The sequence below is a fragment of the Drosophila kikkawai genome, chromosome X (assembly GCF_030179895.1).
Source record: "Drosophila kikkawai strain 14028-0561.14 chromosome X, DkikHiC1v2, whole genome shotgun sequence".
Taxonomy (NCBI): Eukaryota; Metazoa; Arthropoda; class Insecta; order Diptera; family Drosophilidae; genus Drosophila; species Drosophila kikkawai.
The window spans coordinates 13085578-13112988 of record NC_091733.1 but is presented as its reverse complement, the minus strand read 5'-3'; the positions used below and the strand labels follow the sequence as shown (position 1 = coordinate 13112988).

At 36.4% G+C, this 27411-nt stretch overlaps 1 protein-coding gene and 2 long non-coding RNA genes across 3 annotated transcripts in view; 1 reads left to right on the top strand and 2 right to left on the bottom strand.

Annotated features, from left to right (window-relative positions):
- Positions 1–12299: 12299 nt before the first annotated feature.
- LOC108079437 (uncharacterized) lies at positions 12300–13267 on the bottom strand. Its single transcript, XR_001770872.3, has 3 exons — positions 13088–13267; positions 12492–13035; positions 12300–12415 (listed from the first exon to the last, which is right to left on the bottom strand). It is a non-coding gene; the product is annotated as an uncharacterized lncRNA (long non-coding RNA).
- Positions 13268–13774: 507 nt separating this feature from the next.
- Positions 13775–14270, bottom strand: LOC138929285 (uncharacterized). The gene is made up of 3 exons (XR_011445704.1): positions 14090–14270; positions 13877–14016; positions 13775–13802 (listed from the first exon to the last, which is right to left on the bottom strand). It is a non-coding gene; the product is annotated as an uncharacterized lncRNA (long non-coding RNA).
- A 938-nt stretch (positions 14271–15208) lies between these two features.
- Positions 15209–27411, top strand: part of SK (small conductance calcium-activated potassium channel) — a 55474-nt gene continuing 43271 nt past the window's right edge. The window contains exons 1-2 of the mRNA XM_070287875.1: positions 15209–15323; positions 15425–16633. Coding sequence (XP_070143976.1) covers positions 15321–15323; positions 15425–16633 — 1212 coding nt within the window. The 5' untranslated portion in view covers positions 15209–15320. The remainder of the gene's footprint in view (positions 15324–15424; positions 16634–27411) is intronic.

Genomic DNA, 27411 nt, shown 5'->3' with positions numbered 1-27411 from the left:
AGGTGACAAAAATCACCAAGACACAGCAAAAACTAGATTTAAAGATCCTCGTTAAGGTATTATTATCCCTTAAGGACTTCATACAATATAGGTAATCTATTTATGCTATAATTCAGGTACATTACCTCCTCCCTAGTTATAGGTATATTAAAATTGAATGCCAAAACAAGGTGACAACCCTTGACATTCAAATGTTATTTTGCTTTTTATCAGAGTGAAGTATCATTATCTATTTATATGATTTATGACTATTAGTGTACAGATTTTGTAGCTAATGAGTTATCATGTAACTTTATCTGTATCTATAAAAAACATTAAATAATTCATAGTTTATTGCTGAGTTCTGGCACATACTTATAGATATTCTCTGTATTTCAAACTCTTTCGTTGTTCTTTTGAATTCTATGAGCTCCGCTCCTGTTGTTCTCGAGGCTCCAACTTCGTCGCCGACTCCGACTCCGACTCCGATTCCGATTCCGATCCAACTCCGATTCTTTTTTTAATTCCGATTCCGAGTCGCGACTCCCGATTCCCGGCGCTGCATGCATCCAACGAATTGCCGTTATATGCCGTTTTTTTTTTTTTTTTTTTTTTTTTTTTTTTTTTTTTTTTTTTTTTTTTTGGGGCACACACAAGTGGCCAGTGTGGCAGGGCAGTGGCGTTGCAGGGGGGTTGGTGTGAAATATTTCAATTAAGCCAAAATAATATAATATGTACATATTACACAAAATATTACTCATACGCACTGTAAGCCGTATTTAAATTTATTTAAAAGAAAGTAGTTTAAATATAATAAAAAAGCTATTGACCATTATTATTTGATTAAAATTTGATTGATTTAAAATTAGGTAGTTTTTCCTGAAATAAAAACACTTTTTATAAATTTTAAAACTTGAATTTGGGTTTGAAAAGAGTAAAAAGGTAGCATACCTTTATGGGTTCAGATTATATTGCCAACGGAACTTGGTACTTAACCCAATCCCCGCCCCTTTTATTTTTTGGAAGACAAAGTTAAGTGTCGCCGCCGCTGGGCGGACTAAACGACTTCCCGCCCACAAGAGAGGCAGAAAGGCAACGGCAGCAGAAGCAACAACGAAGAAGGGAGCAGAGGGAGGAGAAGGGAAGAGAGCGCCCGCGCTCACCGACCGTTAGACGAGGCGACCCGTCGACCAAACGACCGACAGCCGAGTCAGAGCGAAGCAGTGGAAGAAGCAGCACAGCAGCAGCAGCAGCAAGGGAATGCGTGTGCCGACGACGACGACGCTATATACACGGTGCCGAGCAACAAATTGAGTCAGTATCGCACAAACAACATAACGGAAACATCAACGTGAAAGCGAGACGGACTCCGTCCCGTTATATGCTGTGTCTGTCTGTCTGTCTGTCTGTGTGTTGAGAGCTTCTAAGTCTACTTTGTCGTCGCGCACTCAAGAAATAAAAAAAAAAACAAACACCAAAAAACAAAAAAAACAATTTAAAAATTAAATACAATTAAAACGGCAACTCAAAAATTGCAGAAACTTTAACACACACACAACTCGCACACAGGCGCATACAGAAACGTATGTCAAAACAAAAGAAACACAAAAAAGAGGAGAGAACAGAAACTGACACCATCAGGACATTGAGAGAAACAGCAGCTTAGATCGTGAGAGAAGACTAACCAGAGATTCAGAGAGTCAGAAAGTCAGAGAGAGGATCGTCAATCAGAGCGGCTTAGTGTCCTTACTTTTGAGCCCGTGAGCGGGCGACAGCCCGAGGGCAGTGAGCAATGTTTTTGACGTTTGCCAACTGCAATCGGCACTTTGGCACTTGGCACTTGGAAAGTTTGCAACTCCCCTCGGGCCAGAAGAGAGACCTGTAAAAATAGACACAGGCAGAAATGCATAAAAAACGTCCGAATTAAGAGTCCAAAGAAAAACCAACAAAAAATCAGCAGCGGCAGCAGCAACAGCAGCAGCGGAGTTGAGTTGAATGCTCATTTCGTCGTGAATCGTCGTGGGTGTCGCGTCCTCAAACACACATATGCAAACAGACATATCTTTAGATGCATATAAATAAACATATCAAAATTAATTTTTTTTCTTGTTGTTCTATAGTTAATATATAAAGTTAAAGAAAAGCAAACAAAAGGAAGAGAAATACAAAGAAAAGCAAGTGCAGGCAAGGGCGCCCGAGTGCGGCCATTGGAAATGGCAAACAAAATGCAGCAGCAACAAATTCAACTGCAACAACAACAACAGCAGAAAAAACAACGGCACTTCCCAAATACATAAGTCCACCGAATATCTATACCGTTTTGTGGTTATTATTTGTCGCGCGCGTTCACACACACACACACACACCTACACATGCAAGTGCATAAATGGCAATATGGACGAGCAGCAGCAGCGGCAGCAACAGCAGCAGCAGCAGCAGCCTGGTATACCAGCACAGTGACACGCGCGTACCAAACATTGCCGATTTTATCATCAGGCGAACGCCAGCAGCAGCAACGACAACAACTCCAGTGGGACCAGCTATTAACTGAAGGAGTCACAACAAGAATAACAATACCAACAACAACAATAACAACAACGAACATTGCTGAAAGGCGTCGCCAAATATCAAAGTGAGTACAGCTACTGCTACATACTGCTACTTCTACTACTATTGCCACTACATTGTACTAACCACTACTACCACTGCAGGGCACATATCAACAAAGAGCAATAAGATAGCACACACACACAACTAACCACTCACTGCACACACACACACACACCGCGCTGCACTCTACACCCCCTACCGCCAAAACAAATCCCGCATACCAACACGAAGCTATTATAACTGTAACCAAAATGCAAGCGCTGAGAGGAGGGGTCAGGAAGAAAAGGACGAGGGAGCTGGGAGCAGGGAGGAAAGAGAGTGCAGAACAAAGGAGCCAAGGAGCCAAGGAGGAGAGAGAGAGAGAGAGTAAGCAGCGTGAATGCTAAATGAGTTATGTGTGCGCATTCCTCAATTCACAGCTGCAGTTGGCACACACACATACACAACCACTCGTAGACAGAGAAAAGCCCGGCTAAAACCCAGATCAAGTGGCTCAAACAGAATTAATTAAAGACTTAACACATATACTCGTACAATAAGAGAGTCACTCGGCGAGAAGCGTGGAAAGCCAAGTTGTACAGGGGGAAATTCCATTTACACTAGTTTTCAAGCTGCAGGAGGACAAAAAAAAATAATAATAATAAAAAAAAGAACCAAGTTAAGGAGCCAGATGAAGGGGCTTTGCTTTTAATAGCTCTTTTAAGGACTTGTTTATAAATGCAACGAGATGGCTCTTTACATTATAATTAATTTTAAGTTTTAGGAATCTTTTAAGCAGAATAATATCATCTTATCTCCTTAGCTTATTAACAAGAATTTTATCGTGGTCTCTAATAATTGTTGGTATGTCCGAATGGAATGGCTTCAAGTGCGAAATACTTGACATTTTGGCTCTGTGCAGTTATGCAGATTTAGGGCCCCAGCTGGGCCGGCCAACCACAAGCCAAAAGACCGCAACCCGAACCAGAACTAGAGCCAGAAGTTGAATTAGAACAAGAGCCGTTTCTTGGGGGCTGTAACAGGAGCTTTCAAGTGCTGTGCAATCAAAGACGGGCCAAAGAGAAGGTCCTCCATGCCGATGACACGTTCGTCAGTGTGTGTGCGCCTGGGCCTGCGGTCGGTCATGCAAATGCATAAGGATTGGGTGGTCCTTGAAAGCGGAATATGAGAGATTTAAGCTCAGCCAAAACAATGACTGATAGTCGCCAGCCCTTTTCCTGTTCTCTGTCGCTCCTTTGACGCACATGGAAAATTCATGAAGAGTCCAAATTGAGTTTGCGGTCGGAACCCCGAAAAACATAACTAAAAATAAATTATTGAGCATGCTGTGTGTGCAACTTTAAGACCATTTGGGGGTTTCAACTTTAAAACGAAAACTTTATGCCGGTCTGACCTTTTCCAAACCGAATTTGTATATGTGTGTAGAGAAGGACCCGGAATAGGACAATTACTAGAAGTGGGTCAGTAATGGCGCTCGTATATCTCAAATAGTTTTTAAAGTAGGCTAATTGGAAAATAACTTACCCTATTAGTGAGTTAGTGTATTTATGCGTGGAAAATATATTATGGTTAATGGAATTTTCCTAAAGTACAACAAGTTTTTATAGAAATTAGAGTCTCTAAACCTATTTTATCTTGTTTCCCAGTTGTTCATAGCTCTTTTCATGTTTCGAAAGGCACTAAAACAGAATAGTAGTTGTTAATTACCCTCCCCCAAACAAAGACCATAACATAAAGCCCAAAATAGACATTTCTTAGTTTTATTGTAAATAACAAAGACCATAAACTAGATAAGTAAATACAAAAATAATGTGAAAGAACCCCCACAACTATTGTAAATAGAATGTCAATTGTGCTTATTTTTCAACCTATTAAACAAAAATACATCAAATAAACTTTTTATGAAAAAGAATACAACAACACTTTGAAACATTCTCCAATTCCCCCTGAGATTAATTTTCGTTTAGTTTTTTTGTGCATTTTTTCAGATTTTTTTTTTTTGCAAATTATTATGTTGCTTTCGCTTTCATCACATTGCTCCCGTTTCATTCCATACGTCCCTCGGTGCGACACGTACCGTTACGTCCCAGTCCCGGCCATTCCGAATGCACTTGTATGTGAAATACGTCTGCGATGTAGGAATTTGCCATAAATAGAACCCGATTCCCGAACTTAGTTCCCAGTTGCTTTCCCAGTCCCGTTCCCAATTCCCATTCCTATTTTTCTCATGCCCAGAAATATCTATATACGCACCACCAGGAACTCCCGAAAAATCTGTCCCATGGGAATCTTAAGTAGCTTTTTGTTTGGCTAATGGAAAATTGCATTTATTTCCGGATCGAATCTTGATTTATTTCGTTAATCTTTTGAATTTTAAATGTCGCCTTATTCTTGTTGTGGCTCCCAGAGTCCTCCGCTGAATGGTTAATGACCAGAAAAAGCGAGCAAAGTGAGCGTAATTAATGGAAACTGTAATCAATCATGCGCTCCAATTAACCGACCCATCCCGGTCCCGATATTCTTGTCGAGAGCAGAGAGAGAGAGAGTAGGTAGTACATATGCCAGACTTTGAATGCTAATGGCAGTGATGAGGTCGGGGCCGTAATGACACCGAACGGTCCTGGTGTACATTTCAAAACTCATTACGATTCACTCGCTTGTGTCCGAGAGGAGACGAGTGTCTGCCTCATATACGTTGAATATATGTACATACATATGTATGTGTGTAAATATATGTATGTATGTATATGGTTTGTGGTCATAGCCGGCGAGTCATCATCTCTGATTTCTTAATTTTTCACTATTGACTGGAGCGCTCCATATTGCAATAATTTCTTTATTTTATTTTGCCTTTGTTCGTGCTACTTGCCATATTTTTTCTTGGAAATTCGGAACAAAAATTTAATTATTCCTGGGGCACGCCTCGAAACTGTGCCGAATTTGGGGGTTGATATTATTGATTAATTATATAAATTAGAAAATAATTTATTAATTTATTTATTTATGAATTATTAAAGACAACATATTAATATTATTTTATTTTAAATATATATGTATATATAACATTAAATATTTCATTGCATACTGTTAAGAGTCTTTTAAATTGATTTAAAATCAGCAAAATTGGTTTAAAGCATATTATTAAACACTATTTAAACATGATTTTACCATTTATAGCCATTTACTCATTTTAAAAAGTCTCAATAACAAAAATTGTATGTGGCTTTTGTGTATTTTCTGGGAAATTATGAGACAAATTCCCCACCAATTGCTAATTTGAAATTAGAAGCTGGCCAATACCCATTTACCTCTGTCAATCTATTGGCCAATAATAGCTTATCCACAAAAACGTCCATAAATTTGGGTAATTATTATTATTTTTTGTGTTGTATATTGATAAAAAAGGGCCCATCGTTATCTCGTTTATCAATAATTAATTCAGCAAAACCACTTGAGTCAACTTCAGTGCGCCAGCAGCCTCTTTCAGGCCCCCTCCCGCTCGAATTTATGAATAACCGAGAACTTAGTTTCATTTATGTATCTGTAAGAGGGACTTTTTTAGGGCCTGACAAGATTGCTATTCATAAAAATCCAGCCAGAGAGAGAGAGAGGGACGCTCGGACGTCTTTTATTCATACCGATAATTGTTTGAACAATTTCGGTGAATACCAAAAATGAATTCATCGATTGCCTGCGGGCCGAGGGCCTTTTCCTTTTCTTCTCGCTTCTTGCTCTTCTCCCGACCTTCCTTTTTCGTGTTTTCGCTTTTCGTTTTTCGCTTCATTTGCTTTTTGGGGTCCTGTGGGAGGACCCGCATAACCTTTACGTCCCCCCCTGAGGGGCCATGCTGGGTGTGATGGTGAGTATTTCACATTTGCTGATTTTTGACGCGTCCATTTACTCTTGATTGATTTTGTACGTATATATGACAGGGATATATATATTTATATATATAATATGTATGTATGTATGTATATATACATATGCATGTGTGAGTGGCGGTTGCATCTACTTAAAAATACATTTATTTCTGCGGCCAACAGTGCGCGAGGTGGAATGAAAACTGATCAAATATTTATACAGTTTGCATAGTCAATTTACATAAGTCCATCAACAGTCCCTGTCCGTCTGTCCCTGTATCCGTCCGTCCGTATGTCCGTCCGCCTGTCTGTCCGCCCGTGTGTGTGCTTTTTTGTGAGTGCTTGTCCAGTGGAAAAATATATTGTATTCAAGAAAAATCTTTATTTAGTAAATAATCTAATTATAAATTTAAATAGTAAATGTAAATAATTGAATACGATATATTTTAATATATTAAATCATCTTAAATTATTTAGACGCGATATGTAAGTAATTTTTTTAAAGCTAAACATTTATACTTATTAATTATATGCGGTAAACTTCTTACATTTTCGATATATAGAAATTCGATTAATCATATTTAAGATTATTATCGAAATCATATCGGATTTTTACTAGAAATACTGACTTGGTCGGTATGTGGCTTACTTTTAGAATGTTTATTTTTCCTGGTAACCTTGTGATTTAACTCATATCCTATATAATTAACTTTACCTTAATTTTCTAAGTGTGCGTTGTTCGACCAACCCCCTTGGCCCACATCCGTGGGCCTTGCCCGCTCTAAGTATGTGTGTGTGTGTGTGTGTGTGTGTGTAAATGTCTAGCCGTATCCTGTCTCATCAATGTCAAAGCAATGAACCCGAATATCCATATTGCCAACGCTTCGCTTATTCAATTTCCCCGTCTGTCTATCTAGACCCGAAGAATCCTTAACCCGCAGCCCTCGAGCCCTAAAACCCAAAGTCTGTGGCTAATACCCTTTTCAAAAGCCTGGCAGTTGGTCTCGGGTCTCGGGTTGGGGGGCATTAAGGTATTAACAGCTTCGACTTGGCGCAAAAAAGGAAAACAGCGTTTTTATTGTGTATGTATGTGTGTTTTTTTTTGTCCCAACATTGTTAATGTGTCTATATAAGCATGTACACAAAGCATACGCTTGCGGACAGGATAATAGCACTGCAAATTTGCATTGTATTCGCCGGAACAGAAAGGCGCTTGGATAAGTACCGAGGGATGAGGTTAGGTAATTCCCCTATTGTGCGGGAACAACAATAAAAAAACATTGATTAGAATGTTAAGATTATCTGAAAGAATGCTAGCTTTCTTTGATTTCATTATTATAAAAGGTTTGTGGGCTTATATTAAATGTATATAAAAAATAGCCCTATAAAGTCTATTATAAAATGTATAGGTGCCAAATTTAGTAGTAATTTAGCTATAAAAAATTTACTAATTTCTATACTGTATTGTTTATTTAAAGAGAAAGTCGATAAATCGATATTTTAGGGTTGTGAAATAAGTGCCATAAATTAATATCTTTTTTTAATATTTTGGACCCATAAAACCAGGAAACAGATTAATATAATCGATATTTTCGATATGATATTGATTGCTTTATTGTCGATATATCATATTAATCGTTATTATATTTTTATAATAGAAAAAAATAAACAGAACACATTTAAACACCTTAAGATAATATATATAATATTTGCAAAAACCACAAATATAATTTACAGCTTGTGGTATTATTTTTTCCAACACTACTGTATACCGTGTGCATATGTTAAGTATATACGCACTCAATTAGAAAGGAAAATGAGAAAAATGTGGAAAATGGTAGAATCGTTTATGACTCAGCATAGTGCGTGGTGGAGTCCGCCCGCATTTGGCCATTAAAAATGCTCAGGCATGTGTAATTGTTTTACACACAGTAGAGAAAAAGAGAGATGCCCGAGATATCGGGCCTTGTTTGATGTCTATAATACACACTATATTGCATGCCATATACCATATACTACACGTATATCTGTATGTGTATATGCGGGTATATCAGTGGCATCCATCTTGACAGGTGCCGACAACTTTTGGATAGCAATGTCAATTCTTGTCAAAACAATTTCTTTGCCTTCCGATTCTCCGGGAATTGGGGGAATGGGAATGGTAACAGGGACACGTGAATTACGCAAGAATAAGCCCCAACTCCAAGGGCATAATGTCTACCATATCCTATAGTCTATACATATATATATATAAATAGCAACCCGCAATCGCAGAGCTTGACACACGTAAAGTAAGTAGGGTTTTCCGTTGATGGCTTCATTAACCTGATTCGGTCTAGCCAAAGGGTATTATGAATTGGAGGGTAAGCTTGTAAGTCACACAGATTTTTCTTTTTATTTTTATTTAAAATAGATTTTTTCCAGGTAATAAACCCATAGCACTAAGCTACAATAGAGAGATAGGGTCTATAGGGTAGCGACTTCTTTAGGACATCACTTTACCTTAACATTCAGCTTGGTTTCCAATCGTAAGATGCTAGAACTAGTTGGAAATTATAATAAAAAGCGATTTTTTTGTATATTTATTTTTATTTATTTTCATATTATTATTAATATTAGCTTCTGACTGAAATTATAATACCCTGCCAGGGTATAAAATTATGAATGAGAGTATAGAACGATGGCTTTTCCATGTATTTTACTCTACCATCTGTCTGCCTGCCTGTCCATCAACTATTCTTTGGACACTTCGTGATGGAGAGTTGCCAGGGGCAGCCGTTGTACACGGTGCGGTGGGTTAAGTCAGACCCATATCGAAAATGTCAGGATTTGCAGTCGCTTCTCAGTGGCCAGACAGCTTGGCAGGCATGGAGCTGCTCCAGGCAAGTGTTTCAATCATTCAATTCAAGTTTAGGACAAAGTCTAGGACCCGGGGGCTGTGAAGTGGATTAGCAGCCTTTGTGTATGTGTTTTAAGCGAGTAAATGGGACATCTTTTGTTGCTGCTATTGTTGTCTCTTTAAATTATGTAAGACTAGGGAAGATAATATATATAAAATATATTTAGGAATCAGTAAATAACATTTTAACCAACAGAAATATAGATTCCCCTACATGATTAACTTATTTTCTTCAAGAGCTATTTTTTCTTACACAAAAGGTGGCATTATCGCTTAGATAATATAAAACAAATATATAAATAACTGAATAAAGTCTTAAAAATAAAAATTAAATCGTTAAAAGAAAATATAGAAAAAAGAATTTAAATTTTAATTCTCAAACGAATTATTTTTAATAATTAATTTAACATAATTTGTTGCTTAATATACATACATATATTATTAATTAAATTATAAACCTTGAAGAATTTCCTTTAAAGTTCATGGACCAAAGGCTCAGCAGCTTGGCTGTGAGATTATTGTTGTCCAGAGGCCCTGAGGAGGGTTGAGGTTTTTAATCTTTTGGTGGCTTTTGTCGACGATTTTCCGTGCAATTAGAGGGTGACCCCTCCTGTGGCATCTCCTCCACTATCATTTTTCCCTATTTTTCCATATTTTTCCCCCATTTTCAGCGGTTTTTATTTATTTTTTTTGCGCAAACAGCGTTTTTGACGAATGCAACGAGGTTGTTGTTGTTGTTGAGGTGAGTTTTGGGTGTGGAGTGGTCCCTTGTACTTGTATTTGTGTGTGTGTGTTATCCTGGCCTACAGGATAAAACCGGGCCAAGTTAACGATTTTCTTGTTTTGCTGTTTTCTTTTTCCCTCATGTTTTTTTTCTTTCTTTTTTTTTATTTTTGTATTGTGCGAATGAAATTTATGTAGAGAGTCCCGCCTGAAAGCCAAAGGACCCTGGGACCCGGCCTCCCGGTCCCGTGATTTTGAGTTGTGCAATAAATTTGTATCTGTACACGCGGAGTCCGGACAGCTGCGGACTTGCAGATTGAAGATTGAAGGGTTTTCCCAAGCCATGGTTGGCAGCCATTAAATAACGCTGTCAGGAGCCGCCTGAAGACCCGGGCCATTATACAATAGAAATTCCTTGGCCATTATTTATTTTGTATTTTGCGGCATTGTCAGTGTTGGCGGATTTGCCAAATGCTACTTAAGCCTTTGTCTAATTATATATATTAACTTGAGAATTTTATAAGAATTCTAGTCTGGTTCCCAGAAAACTCAATTGAAAAGGGAATCAATATAAAAAGATTCCATTTGGAGAGTAATAATTTCTCTCTTTTAAGACTAGGTTTTAGGAAAAGATCTCCTTCTCTCTCTCTTCTCTCACTACTTGCTCTCTCTCTCTCTCATACTCTCTTACATGCCAGGCAGCAACAGCAGCTTATCAGTTTCATTCCGTAGCGAACGAGAGAGTTTAATTTAAACTCTCTTTCTCTCTCTATTTTCAGCTCTGAGAGAGCCCGTTCTTAGTCCCTAAAGCAAAACCGAAAGAACCGAAGAAATTCTTAGTAAAACCACAATTCTATGAACAACCTTTTTGGTTAGTTTAATTTTGAAAACATCTCCTCGCAGAACTTATTGCAGTGGCTTTTACTCTCTCATGTAAAATTCACTTAATTGAAGGCCCCAAGAAGGGCGTAATTTGACGGGAAATGTGCTAAAGTGACAGCAGCAGCAGCAGCAGCAGCAAGGTTTTCTCTCCCGTGTGTTAACCGGTGTTGTTGGCTTTATTGTTATTGGCCAAGCTGCGTTGGCGGGCCATGTTTTAGCCCTGAGTGCCAAATGACATCTGGGTCACCTGGGCTCCCAGTTACCAGCTACCATCTACCAGCTCCTGGCTCAACTTATTCCATGCACCCGGCGGCGCAGAGCCGAACAGAGTCCTGGATGTGTCCTCTGGCCATCGACGAGGACATTCACACTAAGGCCCAGTACAGTGCGGTTCAGGGCCTTAAAAACGATTGATGGCTTAATACTTTGTGGAGGGGCGTTTGGACGACATTTTGGATTACCGTGATTTGTGTGTTGTTGTGCTAACCAATCGAATTTGATTGGTCATTGTGAGCAGGAAAAGTAAATTATCGTTTTAGGTATAGGCGAGACAGTTAGTGATTAATATATAGTACTTACTAGCCACCTTTGCGTAGATTTTAATTATTATTAATTTTCTTTGCTTCCACCCTCCCTTAGCAAGCCAAGCCAATAATTCTTATTATATGGCAGGTTAATATTCATAAATTAACTAAAAACCCAAAGTCTTGAAATCCGAAATCGAATTAACACATATTTACGAGATGATAATCGGCAGGCAATCGAAATGAATTACACTGCTGGGGCCGCACTGTACGTGCCTGGGCGATAAAGCAATCATTTTAATGGGGTGATTAAAATTTCATCAGCTGAACTCAACGGGGCGAAATCCGAAATCTGAAATCCGAAATCGAAAAATCGAATTGAATTGAATTAAAGCGAGAGCCGCAGAGATGTTTATCAATTATTCCCCCGATTCGGATCTATGTGGGAATCTTCTTTTCTTTTGGTTACTCAATTTTCTGCTCGCCCTACTCTATATATATATGTATATATATTTTTTTGTTGTGTTTTGTTTGGCTGAAAAGCCCGAGTGACTGACAAATCAATCAATGGTTATTTATAGAAAATCCCATCAAGGGTGGCGCTCATAAACAATTGAATTCATTTGCGGCCCCAAATGCGATTGCATTTGCCATCCCCAAGAATTTTAACCCAATTTGGAACACGTACGCTTACAAAAAAAAAAAATTTTAATAGAAATATTTGAATTGATATTGGAAATCACTCGTAATCTCGCTGAGAGAATAAAATAAGTCTGGTTTTCAAACAAGTCCCTCATTAAACCTACCCAATAAAACATCAACAATTTTTTTAAGTGTATTTTTGTAAGCCAAATAATAAATATAAAATGAAAACCCACAGATAGGATCGCGCTTGGAGCCTTGTCTTCCCACCAAAACCAGCTTCAGTTGGGGTTGCACTATTAGTAGTTAAATATTAGGATTTCCATTATTGAAATATATTTTTAATATTAAATTTTAAACTTTGATACTCACCATGGATTTCCAATCCTGGTTATCGTTTCGAAGGATCCTTGTTGGGGGACTTTTCGCTTGATTTTCATGTCGCGCATCATAATTTTGATACTCGTCTTTCTGTGTTTAGGTGTTGGCTTTCCTTTTTTTGCTTTTTTTTTTCTAGGTTCCGTTTTTACTATTTTTTTCTTCGGTTTTTCCTTTTTGCTATTTTTTTTTTTGGTTTCGTCCCTAATTCCTGATCTTCAACTGACTTCTATCCATGATGACTACCCTCGTACCTCCGTTATCGTTATTTTCAAAAGCATGCTCTTGACATTATACATTATGTGTCCCCAAAGGCCCCTTTCATTCGTTTTAAGGATCTCCTGTTTGTTCGGCATTTGTGGTTTTTGGTATGATTGGTGTCTGGTTATTGTTGTTGTAGTTCCTTTACAGCTTCTCCTAATTACTTATATTATATATTTACATATCTAGGTGGGGCGTTTCCCATTTGCATCCATTGTTAGCGTGTGTGTGTCTTGTATTAAGCTTCTGTGCTGCGTTTGTGCGGTTCCTTTTACACCTGTTTATTAATTTTTTTAAGTAATTTTCTTTTTTCTGTTTAGTATATTCACTTGTCCTTCTCCTGGATTTTATGCTTGTCAATTATGCTTAATAATGATTAATATATTGGAACTTAATCTAGATTATAAACTTTACGCTTAAGACTAAGAACGAAAAAAAAAATACAAAATATATAATCTTGTTGACCAAAAATTTTAAAAAGTAGATAATTTGTTTTTTTTTTTTTTAATTTTTTTTTGTGATGTTGCCGGTACGGGGTTTTGATAGAAACTGAGCTCCGTTGGGAGCTCGTCTAGCTAGGTCACATGACAGGCAGGGCAAATCAAGGTCTAGGCTGACTAGATCGTGAAATTGAAAAAGTTGAAGTTCAACTAAAATCTTCTAACCATAAAATCGAATGATGTTATATATTTTTGAAATATAATATTTATTGTTTAAATATAAAATAAACATATAAATATATTTTCGAGTATGTTTTATAGCTATAAAAGGTAGAAAACATACGAAAAATCGGATTAATATCATATTTTTTAAATATACAAATAAATCGATTAATTTGTTCATTTTTTATATAAATAAACTCTTATAATTAAAATTGAATTAAATTCATAAATAAATGCATAGTTATAAAAAATATGATTTTTTTCTCTGTAATCCTCACATTCTCATTCGTATCTGTGTATCTAAGTATCTACGTATCTGTATCTATGTATCTATGGCGTTTCGCCTGGCATCCGGGACTGTGTGGACCGTGGGGCCCCCCAACTATTATTAGCGGCACGCTCGACATGCAAACGTATAATGGATTTATATATGTCTTCCGTACTGTATGTACATACCTGTAATATATATATACATAATATATATGGTATATGCCAGGGCAAAACCCATTGCTCTGCAGGTGTTCAAATTTTCACATTTTACCAGGTGCCTCAATTGTCCTTTTTTTTTTTGTCCAAAATGAAACTAGAAAAGTTCACTGGAAAATAAAGAAAAGGTATACAAATATTAAAATATTAAAAAAAGTAAGACTATATTAGAGAAAACTCTACCAAGTGTGACCATTTTTGCCTTTTAGTTATTTAATTTTTCTATTTCATGCAATATATTTTTTTTATTTTCATATTTAAAATAAAGTACAATTTCTTTAACTGCTTTTTCTTTCTCTCGTTTGCCTTACGAATTTTTGCATAACCAAGCCTGCATAATTAACAATTCTCGTTCATATTTATAGCTGAAATATTGATTTTAATTTTTTACATTTTTGAAAGTTGTTTCAAATTGTTCTTTCCCCTTGGTTTTTTTTTGGGGGGTGGGGGGTTAATTTCCCCCTTCACACATAGGTGACTTGCGGTCAACCACAGCTTTTTCCCACCTTGCCACATGTGGTTGCTGGTGGCTTTAAAGCTTTTGTGGCTTATCAGTTCTTTGTCAATGTCCAACTCCTTGAAAATATAGTTTGGCCCCGGAAAGCTTGGCCGCAGCTTTCGAACCCCCTTTCCATCCCTTCTGAGCCTCGATTGGCCTTCGATTTGTTCTGCATTTTATGAAGGCTTAACTTTTTTTTGTTGTTGTTATCTTTTCCTTGGGCTTTAGATCACAATTAGTTTTGTTTTTAAAGGATATTTTGAAGAGCATACCTAATTGCATCACTCATACGCATTGTTGAGCACATCACTCATACGCACTGTTGCCTATTGTCGAAACACAAAAACAACATCTTTATTATTTAATGAATATTTATATTAATAATTTACAGAGTTTTCCAGAATCAAGGTTAAGTCGGCTTAGATATTTGTAAAAATCAAAGGCTAAACTTTTACCAAAAGCAACAAAAAGAACTTTTCCACGATTGTTTCTTTTTTTTATTCCAAATTCATTAATAAGATTAATTAATTAATTCATTATTAATGTTTTTATATATATTTTAAATATTTAAAATCATAGGTATAGGTATTTAAATTTAATATTTTAAATAATAATAATAATTAAAATTAATAATAAAATAATAAATAAAAAAACTAATAAATAATAAAAAAAAGAATAATAAATTAAATTAAGAAAATGTTGTATACTTTTGGGGTTTGCCCCGTATCGACCCTTATAATTCCCAACTGGTTCAAGCTGAAAAGTAAGGTAATGACCAAATAAATTGGTGAAAGTTAGTCAGTGGTCTACTGAGTTGTGTAGTGCCTAGTGCCTGGCAGTGAAAAATGTTCTTTTTGTGTTTTTGGCTAAAGGCGAATCCTACTTGACCTCGTATTTTGAATAATAAAATTTAAAATGGTGAGAATTCAAATTTAAATAAGGAAATTCCTAGCAAGTCTTAATGACCATGCCTACCTTCACATGATTAATGTTGGCTTTTTCAATTCCCATTTTTGCAGATGTCAATTCAAAAGCTGAACGACACCGCCAACTCTGGCTACGTAAGCTCCGAGGAGACGGACTCGCTGCTGGTAAGTCAAAATCCAAATCCGTCACGCGTCGGCGGCGGACGAACGGCGCTGCTCCGGCAGGTGAAAAGCAGCTCTACCAATGGACCAACCGGCGCCACCTCCACCTCCTCGACGGGCTCTGGCACGGGCTCCGCCACCGGATCCGTCACAGGCTCTGGTGCGGGCTCTGTGGCGGGTTCGGGCACGGGAACGGGCTCGGGAGCTGGTAGCACACAGCCTAGCAAGCCGACGCTGATGCGCCAGGATCGGACTTCCACATATCTGACCAGTCCGCAGCAGTCGCAGCAAGCGAGAATGGGCTCCGAGGAGAGTATGCGCGGTGGCGGCTGCGGCGGCGGTGGTGGCATAACGAATCCCCACGACGAGGATGTGGAGCAGGGACTGCTCCGGACGAGCCTAGTGCCTGACATCGAAGTTCACGAAGAGGACCAAGACCAGACCAACGACCAACAACAACAGCAACCACAGACCATATCAATTATGAATTTAAGCCTGAAGCCCGGCGATAGCCATAGTCACAGCCATAGTCATAGCCATAGTCCCAGTCCTGGACCCGGACCAGGTCCCGGTCCTGGTAGCCATCCCAATTTGGGCACATCATCATATCAGAATCTGGCCTCGAGCATACCGCCCAGCGCACCGAGCCGGTGCCGGGCATGCCGCAACTGCAGCCGTCGTGCTTCCACCACGCCCATGTCCAGCTCCATTGCGGATCGCGGGCAGATCGATAGGAGCGCCTCGCGGGACAGCGTCAAGAGCGCCTTCCAGGGCCAGGGCAATCTCAGTGGTTCCATGCTGCTCCAGCTGCAACAACAGCAACAGCAGCAGCAGCATCAACACTACCAACACCAGCTCCAAGTAGTCCATCAGCAACAGCAGGTGCCACCTCCAGTTCTTATCACATCGTCGCCCACGAACGGATCCCGGATAATCCGGCAGAGTTCACAGCCGGAATCGAGCACCACGGCCATTGTCTGCTGTGGCCCCCACTCCGCCTGCGTCGGACACTCGCACTCCCACTCGCACACGGTGCCCAATGTGTCGCTGAAGCAGCTCCGGGAGAGCTCCGGCGATGGCATCGCTGGAATTGCAGCGGACTCGTTGAGGATCAACGGCGGCATGCGGCCCTTCAAGCAGGTGAGTAGCCAAAGAAATCTAGTGTTCAATGTCCCACAGTGTCCCACAGAGTGTTTCCTTAATTCTCAGATGCTCAGAGACATTACATTCGCTATTTATCAAGTTTAAACATTAACTAAATTAATTATAATATCCAACAAATTCGAGCGAAGCACCTAATTGCGTCTCTAGTACTACCTAGGGATGTATTTATACGATTTTCGACATTTAACGTTACGATATATGAGCTATAAATCAATATTTTATTTGAAATATTAAGTCGGACAAGAGAAAAATAATTAACATTTTTTTTTTTTATATTTCAACGTTAAATGCTGTATTTTTCGATATCTAAATCAAATTTTATGATATTTTCAATGTGATTTTGAAATCGATATACATCCCTAAGAAGTTCTTTGTACATTAAATCCATAAATCATTAATGTCCCTTGTGTAACCCCATCTACATATAATATATATATACATAAGTATTTACCCGTATCGTGTAAAGTCGTTGTTTTGTAGCCACTGAATAGCGCACTATATATAAATATATATCTATATAATATATGGATGTTGTGTTCATACGAGCAATTCCCATATCCTTTGCATATCTCAAAAGGCAGGCAGGGCCAATCTATGTAATTTTTTTTCTTGTATATTTTATTAAGTAAGTTTTATGAAATAAAATTAATTTAATCAAAGATAAGAACTCTTTCGAAGACTTAAAAACAGCTTATTATTTGAAATTCTTCATTTGATGTGACCAGGTTTAATTAAAGTTTAAAAAGTGTGGCCTTGTTTACTTATAAAGCAACTAAGGCAATAAGTTATCAAAGCAAGAAAGCATTTAGGAAATGGGCAAAACTATATAACTTTTTAAGCATCAAAACTTAATACATTTTTTTTGTTTTTTTATCAACCTTACAAACAAATAAAATTAAAAAAAAAGTTAAAAACGTGTAACTCTGTGACATTATAAAGTCACTGAAGCCCAGATATAACTAAAGTTTATATTTACTTAAAAATCTTACAAGTTGCTTACAATTTTTCATTATAATGTGGCCAGCTTGAGCGAAACGTAAAAGAGTGTGCCCATGCTTATTTATAAAGCATTTAAAGCCCAGATATTGCCTAAAAAAATGGTAAAAAACTGCTTATAGATCATAAAATTATAACTAGAGTAGCTCTTTAACTACCAAAAAGTCAATCCCTATTTGTATGACCCATAAAGATCTCATTCATCACACACAGCGAGAGATAGATGCCTGGCAGAGATGCTAAATCGTTTGCCCATAACTCATCGCCATAAACACCAAGATGTTTTTTATGTCCAGTCTCGGATTTCAGTTTATTTATTTCCAAGATGTTTTCTAATAATCATAAAAACACACGCTGGACTGAAGCTATTTGCAATGATTTGCTTGTAGTTTTTCCTATTTCGTTTTGTGTTTTTTTTTTTGTTTTTTGTTGAATTTATTTCTTGTTCTGACTATTTGCGTTTTTTGCGCGCTAAAATCCAATTAGGGAAAATCAATATTGCTCATACGCCGCGTTGGCTCAACAATTATTTCGTTTGCTTTTATTACTATTTAATTTTTTCTGGTTTTTCTTAAGCATAATTTAATATTTTGTTTACACGAAATTTAATGTAGGAGTGGGAAAATTTCTGGAGATTCTTCAGGCTCCGATATATATATTTTTTTCCCATAATTAAGGCTCTGTTTGATTATTCATGTGCCAATTGAATTGTTAAATCGTCCCCCGCCAGAAAATACAGAAATACCAAAGGGCACTAGACAAGGCCATATCTTTCATCTCTCGTACCCAATGCCGGGGGGAATATAATTATAATTAATATCAATTTACGCCCAAAATGTCTGAACTTTTGCCGCTTCTGCTGTAGCTGTCTTCCATAAATATCCCTAAAAAAAATTGAAGAAAAACCGTGGAAAACCCAGGAAAAAAATATATATATATTATATATAGACGAAAATAATATTGCTTTCTTCATGCTGGAAGAGTGACCTTACCATGATTGATGAATGTTTTCACTCTTTGACATTTGCCGTCGCGTTTTTCCTATTTTCCCTTTCCCCAATTTCCAGCATTTTCCCCCATTTTCCTTAGTTCTTTATAGATAATTGCGTTGGGTCTGTCTGTCTGTCTTTCGGCAAATAGTCTGGGGAGAAACGCCAAGCGGTAAAACATTTATGGAAGCTTTGCAAGAGCTTTTCATACAAAAAAAAAAAAAAACAGAGAAAATAGAGAAGATAGCTGGGGGAAAAATCAAATGGGAAATCGGCGCGCTTAAGAGCTTTCAAGCCACATTTAACACGAATGAAGAAAATAAAAAAGAAACACACGCATTTTAATATGCAATTCCCTTGGTGTCACCCCTTCGCTCAAAGCTTCAGTTATATATCTACTAGAGCTTTTCTGGTTGTAAAGGCGAAAGCTCGCGTAACGTATTTTCAAGTTTTCAATTGTCTCCGGTTTTCCGCTTTTCCGTTTTCCGCTTCGCATTTCCCCTTGTCATATGTTGTTTTTATTGTTTCAAAGCTCTGACATTTAATTATGCAACATTGCAATGAACTTTTCATCTACATTTATCACTCGTTATTTTAATTATTAAATATTTGTTGGAACCCTATCATTCTTCGTCTTTATCGTACATATATCGTATATATACTCCTTAGAAATATCGTATATATATATATCGCATATCGTATATACTAAGTTTGTCTCTGAATACCAATCTATGTAGTTTCAATTGTATTTCTATATATCCTATATATCCTTTTGAACCAGTTTGCTATCTGTACTTATATAGCTGAGCAGGGCGTTGTGTCAGGGTGTAAGGGGTCTTGGATTGATTTATAATATCATTTTAATTATTTTTTAATCAATTAATTATTTAATAATAGAAAACTTGCAATGGAAATATTATTTTCGAATTTTTAATAAGCCAAAGTCTTACCTAAAATAATGTTAAAAAATCTTTCTAAAAATGTATCCTAAAATCTAAAATTAAATCTTCTTAAATTTCTGTTAAAATACTTCTCAAAACCCAAAATATTTTAAGTTTATTTTAATAAATCAAAAATCTCACCTTAAATAATTCTAAAAATCCTTATAAATATTTTTCTTAAAATATATAATTAAATCTTCTTAAAATTCTTTTTAAATACTTCTCAATATCTCTCTTAAATCCCTAAAATCATCGAAATCTCTCTAAAATCTCTTTTCAATTTCAAAATCGATATCACCCCAACACTCTGGCAACAACGCACTGTCTTTATCTGTAGGATATCTATGTACGAGTATATATATTTCATATTCCTATGTATCCTTCGCTGTTATATACATATATCCCACCAGATCCTATGTCTACTATGTGTTTTCCTTCCAAAAATGAAAAAGAAACAGGAACTTAGCCTAGCAACTAAACTAACTAAGACCTAAACTTAAACTTAAACTCTGTCTAACTGTTCAACTGTACTAACTGCTATCGCATCCACTCTCGCAATCTGATCTCTTCAGGGCGTTCTTCTAATGCCTCGCACCTTGTCCGAAAGCCGAAAGTTGCGCCTTCGAAGGGCCTTCACCGAGGCCACTAACGAAACGCTTCAATGCTCCAAAATGGTATTTAATTTGCAAAAATCGTTATAAATAATTACCCCCCCCCCCAAAAAAAAATAACAAAACAAAAAGTCCCATTTTGCCAACGATAACAATATTTTGTTTAATGTGTACATAAATATTTAAAATGAGTTAAAAAAAATATATTAAACCAGCTCGTAGTTCCAAAATTCCAAAATAAAAACTAAAAACAGTTAAATTTCAATGGCACCGCATTTAAGCTTTACGTGAGCGAAAGAAAACAATAAAACAAAGAGCATGAAATGTGTTAAAAAATGACAAAATAACCAAAGAAATTTGTAACAAAATTAAAAAAAATTTAAATTCACTTTTATTTTTTTTCTAAATTTTTTTTTTTTTAATTCTTTAAATAAATAATAATCAAAATGACTAAAATACTGGATATTCGCTCATTTATGGCTTAAGCTATGACCTTTCCGCCTCCCAGCGGTCAAGTAGTTTGTTCTGTTATGGATAACAACCAAAAACAAACGCAACATTGCAAATGCTAATGCTAATGCTCCCCAATGTGCAATCGGTTCAGTTCTTCCTAGCCTGCACTGCCTCTAACTCAATCTTCCCTAGAAATCTCACAAAAACGGTTTTGAAAAACTGAAATCTCCACTTTCCACTCTCCATTTACCACACTTCCACTCTCCACATCCACTTCCGCTTTGCATCCGTTTTGAATGTGTGTAGCTGCCTAGTTCCATTCGTTTATTTATAAATATTAAGCGATAATGATGATCTATCGCCGCAGGTAAGATGTAGTTGAAAAAATATACAAACATATTTCCATATGCCAAGCACCGTATTGTATTTTCCACAAGCACCGTTATGGAAATATGATTAGTAATACTTAATATAAAAATATAAATATGAATACTGATATGAATTACAATTATATTTTCGAGTGTAATCAATGGGAGAGGTTCGAATTTATTTAAACAGAAACGTATATAATTACAATAACCACAAGAAAATATTTAGTCAAAGGTTTCTAGCTATATAAATGTGCTGGAAAAATAAAAGATATATTTTTGAAGAAATATGGAAAAGAATTTAATATATTATAAAAATATGCAATACATTTAGTATTTCTTACAATATTACGTAATATTTTAAAATGAATTTTCCTAAATTTTAAATCAAAAGTATTATTTGGGTGGGAAATTCTTTAGTCATTTTTCCAGGGTATTCCAATCTCCTTCTCTCTGTTTTTTCTTTCTTTCTTGGGAATCATCTATTAAGTGGCAAGCAGGAAGCATTTAACATTTGCACATTTTCCTCGATTGAGCAGATACAAAATGTTCATTTCCATGACGTAGAGGCATGATCAGGTGTTTGATTCTCACAACCACACCACTGAATGCTTCCCATCTTAGCGGATATCTCATCGATTGATTGCCTCAACCGCTCTTCCGCTCTCTCACTAATCCTCTCGTCTCTCTCACTTATTATTATCCACCTGCTGCTTTGCCTCCACATGGGTTCCACTCGCATACCTGGGATCCAATCCACAAAATTTTAAAGCGTGCTAATCGAGTTCCATCGGTGGGGTATATTACTCTAAAAAATAATTTTCTTGAACTTTAGAAGAATAATATTTCATATAATTAAAAATATTATTATAGATATTTATTTAAAAACTAGACTATATATTATATATTCATATATATTTGGTTTTATCAATGACCTCTGAATCTGGTAAATATATAGCTATATTCTACCATTCCAAAATTCAGATCATATTGGCAATTAGGTTAGATAGGTTTTTATAAAAAACCTATGGTATATATCATACAAAAACGCGTATGACACCTAGAGTTATAGAGTTAACACACTGTTTATGTTGACCATAGGCCGTATAAGGGCAACCTCTACTCCCATACAAAAATTCAGATCAACATTAGATTACAATATAAATATACTCATATAATATATAATAAATTATATTATATGTTTGTATATATTATAGTATATTGGTCGCAGTTTTATCGATAAAGCTCTCATTTTTTTTGTATATATATAGCTAAGGTCCCTTTCTATATCTTACCATACCAAAATTCAGATCATTTTATATACAGGGTATTGACCAAGTTGAGGCTTTGGTTGGTATATAAAATAGCAAAGAGGCAGGGCATATAAATAAAATGTTCGGTAGGCCGGCCATTTGTGCGTCGTCGTCGGAAGGGATCGCTCTCTCTTCAATATAGTACATACATGTTCCAGAGATTCGCATCTCCAGATCTTGCTTCGGTTCGGTTCGCATCGCATTGGATCGGTACATTAAATACTGGAAGTGAACGGGTGTTGTGTCTGCTTCCCGTTCCGATCTGTTTACATTCTCTGGACAATTACGCAGTCGAAAAATTGCCCCAAAATAATTCGCATTCAAATCAAAATCAAATCAAATCTGAGCAGATTTTCGTCTGCTTCGGTTCGTGTTACATTTTTTTTTTTTCTAGTTTTTATATCTGTGAAAAGTGTTCAATAGGTTTATCCTTTTCCTATACATAGAAAAAGGCTTTAAAACCTGTTTAAAAAAAATAATTAAATGCAAATGCAAACCAAGAAAAGCAAGTAAATGTGAAAATTGCCAAAGAAAATAAATAAACAAAGCAATTTCGATTTAAAAAAAAAAATATAAACAACGTTAATTTCTATGAAAATCTCTGTGCGAATTCGAAGAGTACAAAAATGTTGTATGAATATAAATAATTTATTAAAAGATAGTTCTCTGGTTTTTTAAAAAAAATATTTATAAAGAAAAACACGTGTGTGAAAAATCTGGCTAAATGCTTAAGTGAAGTGTAGAATTAAAGCAAAACTGTTAGCATTTTTGGCCAAGAGATCCAGCAATATCCCTGCGATCCTTGAGGCCTTTTTCCTTCATCAATTTGATCCGCGGAGCAGAGCATGTCGCCAGCCTTTTGCATGGCGAACGATTGCAATCAGGAGCCTGATTTTTACCATAAATGCCTAGCCACAAAGGCCATGCCACCGCAGCCGCCCACGCCGGCGAACGTTGTCCTAACGACGTCATTGCCGCCGCCGCCGGTGACCAGGGGAAGACCCACCCCCTCTCCAACTCCATCACCTTCGCCCTCTCCCTCCGTATCCCCATCGCAATCGATGACGCTAATGCCGCCTATGTCCATGTTACAAGCACCGTCCCAGCCGCCGCCGCTGCCGCTGAACGCGGCCGCCGCAATGATGACGCGAACGGGCAGCGTCGGTGGCGCCACGAGTGCCGCGCGCAGGAACTCCCTTTGGCTGGAAACGCTGCGCAACACACGCAAGTTGTCCTACGCCAATGAGCGACCGATTTTGGTAAGTAACCTAGGCATATACACTCGAACAAAAAATGTATAAGAGATGTACCGTAAAATTAAAACATTAGAAAACAGAGAATATATTGAAAAATACAGAAATATCGATATGTATCGCAACTCTTACGATGTTTAAAATAAATCGATCTTTTGAACTTACAAAATACGATATATTCGTTATGTTATTTATTGATATTTGCCGCGGTTGCCGATAAACAGATATATAGTATTACATTTTTTTTATTTTTAATATGATACTTTTTATCTACGATCAATTTACGATAAATCGATATTCAATTTAGAATTTTGAGCCAATTTATATGGAAAAGGGAATAGAAAATATAAAAATTTTAGATAATATCTATATTTTAATAATAAATGTGATATTTTTTTATATTCAAAAATTCGATTAATTCTACAAATTGATGTTTTCGACATTTTCTTTAAGATATTGAGCACGATTATTTTTTTCGATATATTTAATATTGTTAAATTGCAAATTTTTCGCTCAGTGCAAGCGTTAAGAAACTATGACGTATCTAGCTTATCTCAGCCATTTCCATTTGCCATTTGGTTTGGCGGCTTCCACGTGTCCCGCGTCCGAGACTATAAAAATAAATAAATCGCTGGCACTCTCTCGCGCGCTCTTTTGTCTCCTCCGGGTTCCTCTGGGTTTCTTCTCCGGCACTGGGTGTCTTTCTCTCTCTCTCTCTCTCTTAAGCGATTCGAAGTTATTTTCAACCAGAGCAAAGCATCTGCAGAAAATAACAAAAGCGAAAACAACATAAGAAGCAAATAAGCAAAACGCGCGAGATGGAGCTTCTCTCTGGGGGGAAATGTTTGAGAAACGAAACTTTTGGTACCCTAACAAAAAGTGCAAAAAGTGACACAAATCTTACAAAGGACAAGCTGAAAAATTTAATGAAAATTTCTTAAGAATTAAATAACTTGTTTGTTATTTAATTTAAACTTGATTTGAATTTATTTTAATTATTAATTAATTTTAATTAATAAACACAGTTTAAAAAATTACAATCAATGAGTTGATTGTAAATTTAATTTGCAAATCAAACGGTATTTATTACTTCTTTTTTTACCTTTTCTTTAATTTTTAGTTCCCTTTCTATTTACTTAAATTATTAAAGTTTACGAAAAAAAGACTTAAGAAAATCAAGGAAAAAACAAATAATTTAAAAACTGTTGTCTATGTAGCGTATGATTAATATTTAAAAAACAAATTACTCATACGTAATGGAAATATTATTTTTTTATTTTTTAATATAATTTTGGTTTTTGTAGAAAAGAGTTAAAAAAATCGAATTAAGATAATAAATATATATAAAACAAAAATTGCTCTCATATGCTGGGGCGTATGTTTATCAAAAAATGTTTAATTCTTCTTTAATTGTGTTTTCTTCAATTTAGAAATATTTTTGAGTCTTTAAATATTTTAAAATTTAGGGAAATCTATAAATAAAAAGTAGAAAGGTAAAGAAAATGCCGTCTATGTGGCGTATGAGTAATATTGAAAACGAAATAACTCATACGACATGTGGTAGCAGGATAGTTTGGATGGATACATTTGTTGGATAAATTAAAAAACAACATGGAATCGGAAACAAAATTTTAATGATTAAAATATGGAAGGGGTTTTGTGAGACACAAAAAATGTAGTTCTAATATTTCCCAAGAGTATATAAAGTATAAACTTTTTCATTTACCTAGACCTAAACTCTTACACATTTTTAATACTCAATATTAATAATAATTGAGTAATTTAATAATAATAATATTGATAGATTTTAGAAACTACTAAATAATATACCCCTGGGCAGGATTCTCCGAGAGTAATCCCGTTTGTGGGGAAGGGAAATAAAAGCAATAACACAAAATAAATGTGCGAAAAAAAAAACCAGAAACAAGACACAAAACACATCGCAAAGGCGACTCCCACCAACCGAACACAAACAAACAAACAAACAGAAATCATTTAAAGAGGGGTCTATATGGCGCTATTTGGGTATTTTATCATCCGAATCTATATCTGAATCCGAATCTGAATCTGAACAAGACGTCCATAAAAACATAAAGTTCGCTCAAGTGTTTGAAATCGAAAGGTGTCTGCCTTATGCTTTGATATATTGTTTACAGCACCATCGATATCTATAGCCTCATCATCATTATTTAAATATATATGTACATATATATTTGAAAAATCGAATTGTTAAATTTCAGGGTCAAAATGGTTTCTTTTTCGAAGCCATAATTTATGCCTTGATTTCCGGAGTTCATCGTTGAGCCCCGTCTGTTGTTTGGTTACATCAGAGATATATAGACTCTATATAGAGCTGGCTATTTAAACAATGGCCACAACGTAATTAATGGCATATGCAATATAAAGCAAATAAGGCATTGAAAAGGAACAGAAACTGAATGGAACAAGGGGTCCTCAGATGAATTATCGATGCACACACACACGTATAGTATATATATACAAATACGAAAACCTGAAAGCCGAAAGGCAAACAGTATGCAAATGGGCAGAGAACAACACATGCGTGCATATTTAGATGATGATAAATATTATATATATGCAGTCAGACTGCTGCTCCCAATGGGTATTACGGGGTGTCATCTAAAATATTTAAGGCTTTCTATTTGTTTTGCCAACACGACACGACTCCTTTGAGCTACCCTCTCTCTCTTCAGTGACACGTTCACGTCCTTGTCCATATGTCCGCATTTCGAGGACTTTTAATCGACCAAGTCAACTATCAACTGTCAGGACCGGACCGGCACGGCACAAAGGACCAACACACACAAAGGTGGAGTGAAAGCGAAAGGTGCTGCTAGTGCCCAGAGTCCTGGACTGTGTTTGTACTGTGAAAAATGCTGGCCAGGTGGCCTCAATAGTCCCAATAACTTATTGCCTCGGCATTATGCGGCGAAAAATAGACGAGGAACTTTTTAAAATTTCATGATAATAGTTGAAGACCCCGCGGACTGCAGTTTTCCGTTCGAATGCCTGGCTGCACTTGGCGAAAAAATGTGCGTAAATATTAATTATTGATTAGGAAACTAAAAAAAAAATCTAAGAAAAATAAGAATTGTTAGATTTAAAATTTTTTTATTTTTGATAAAAATCTTTTTAAAAAAATCGAATTTTAATTAATCGATAAATGTTTTATCGGGGAAATCAAAAGCCTTCAACTTTGATCGAAAAAACATTAAAATACCCTTGAAGTAACTAGGAAGTTTAAATGAAAAGAAAATAATCTATAAAAATCGATAAATGTTCAATCACCGAAATCTAAAAGCTTTAACTGGATAAAGCATTAAAATATCGATATATGTACCTTTGGAGTAACTCAGATGTTTAAATAAAAATAAAATCGAAGAGCGCATTAATTTTTATCGTGATCCCAAACAATTTTTTTTTTCAACGTGTATATAAGGCGTAGCATGCCCTGCTCTTTACGATTATATATACTAACCCCTACATATATATATATATATATATATATATATATATATATATAAATGTGCCCCGCCGTATATCTTAGCAAGTGCATGCATGGCGACTCTAGATGTTTGCCCAAGTGTCCATCAATAAAATATGACAAGAGGCACTTTTAGCGGACTGTCCCCGAGCCGTAAGACTAAAGACCGGACCCGGACCCGGACCTCTATCCACTTGAATGGCCACGGAATCGTCGCTGACAATATAAAGGTCGCCTCGCAGCGAAACGAATCCACTTACAGCTGTTCTGAGTCATTTGCCAAGGTGTACGGGTACAATCGAACCGGAACGGACCGGACTCGGTT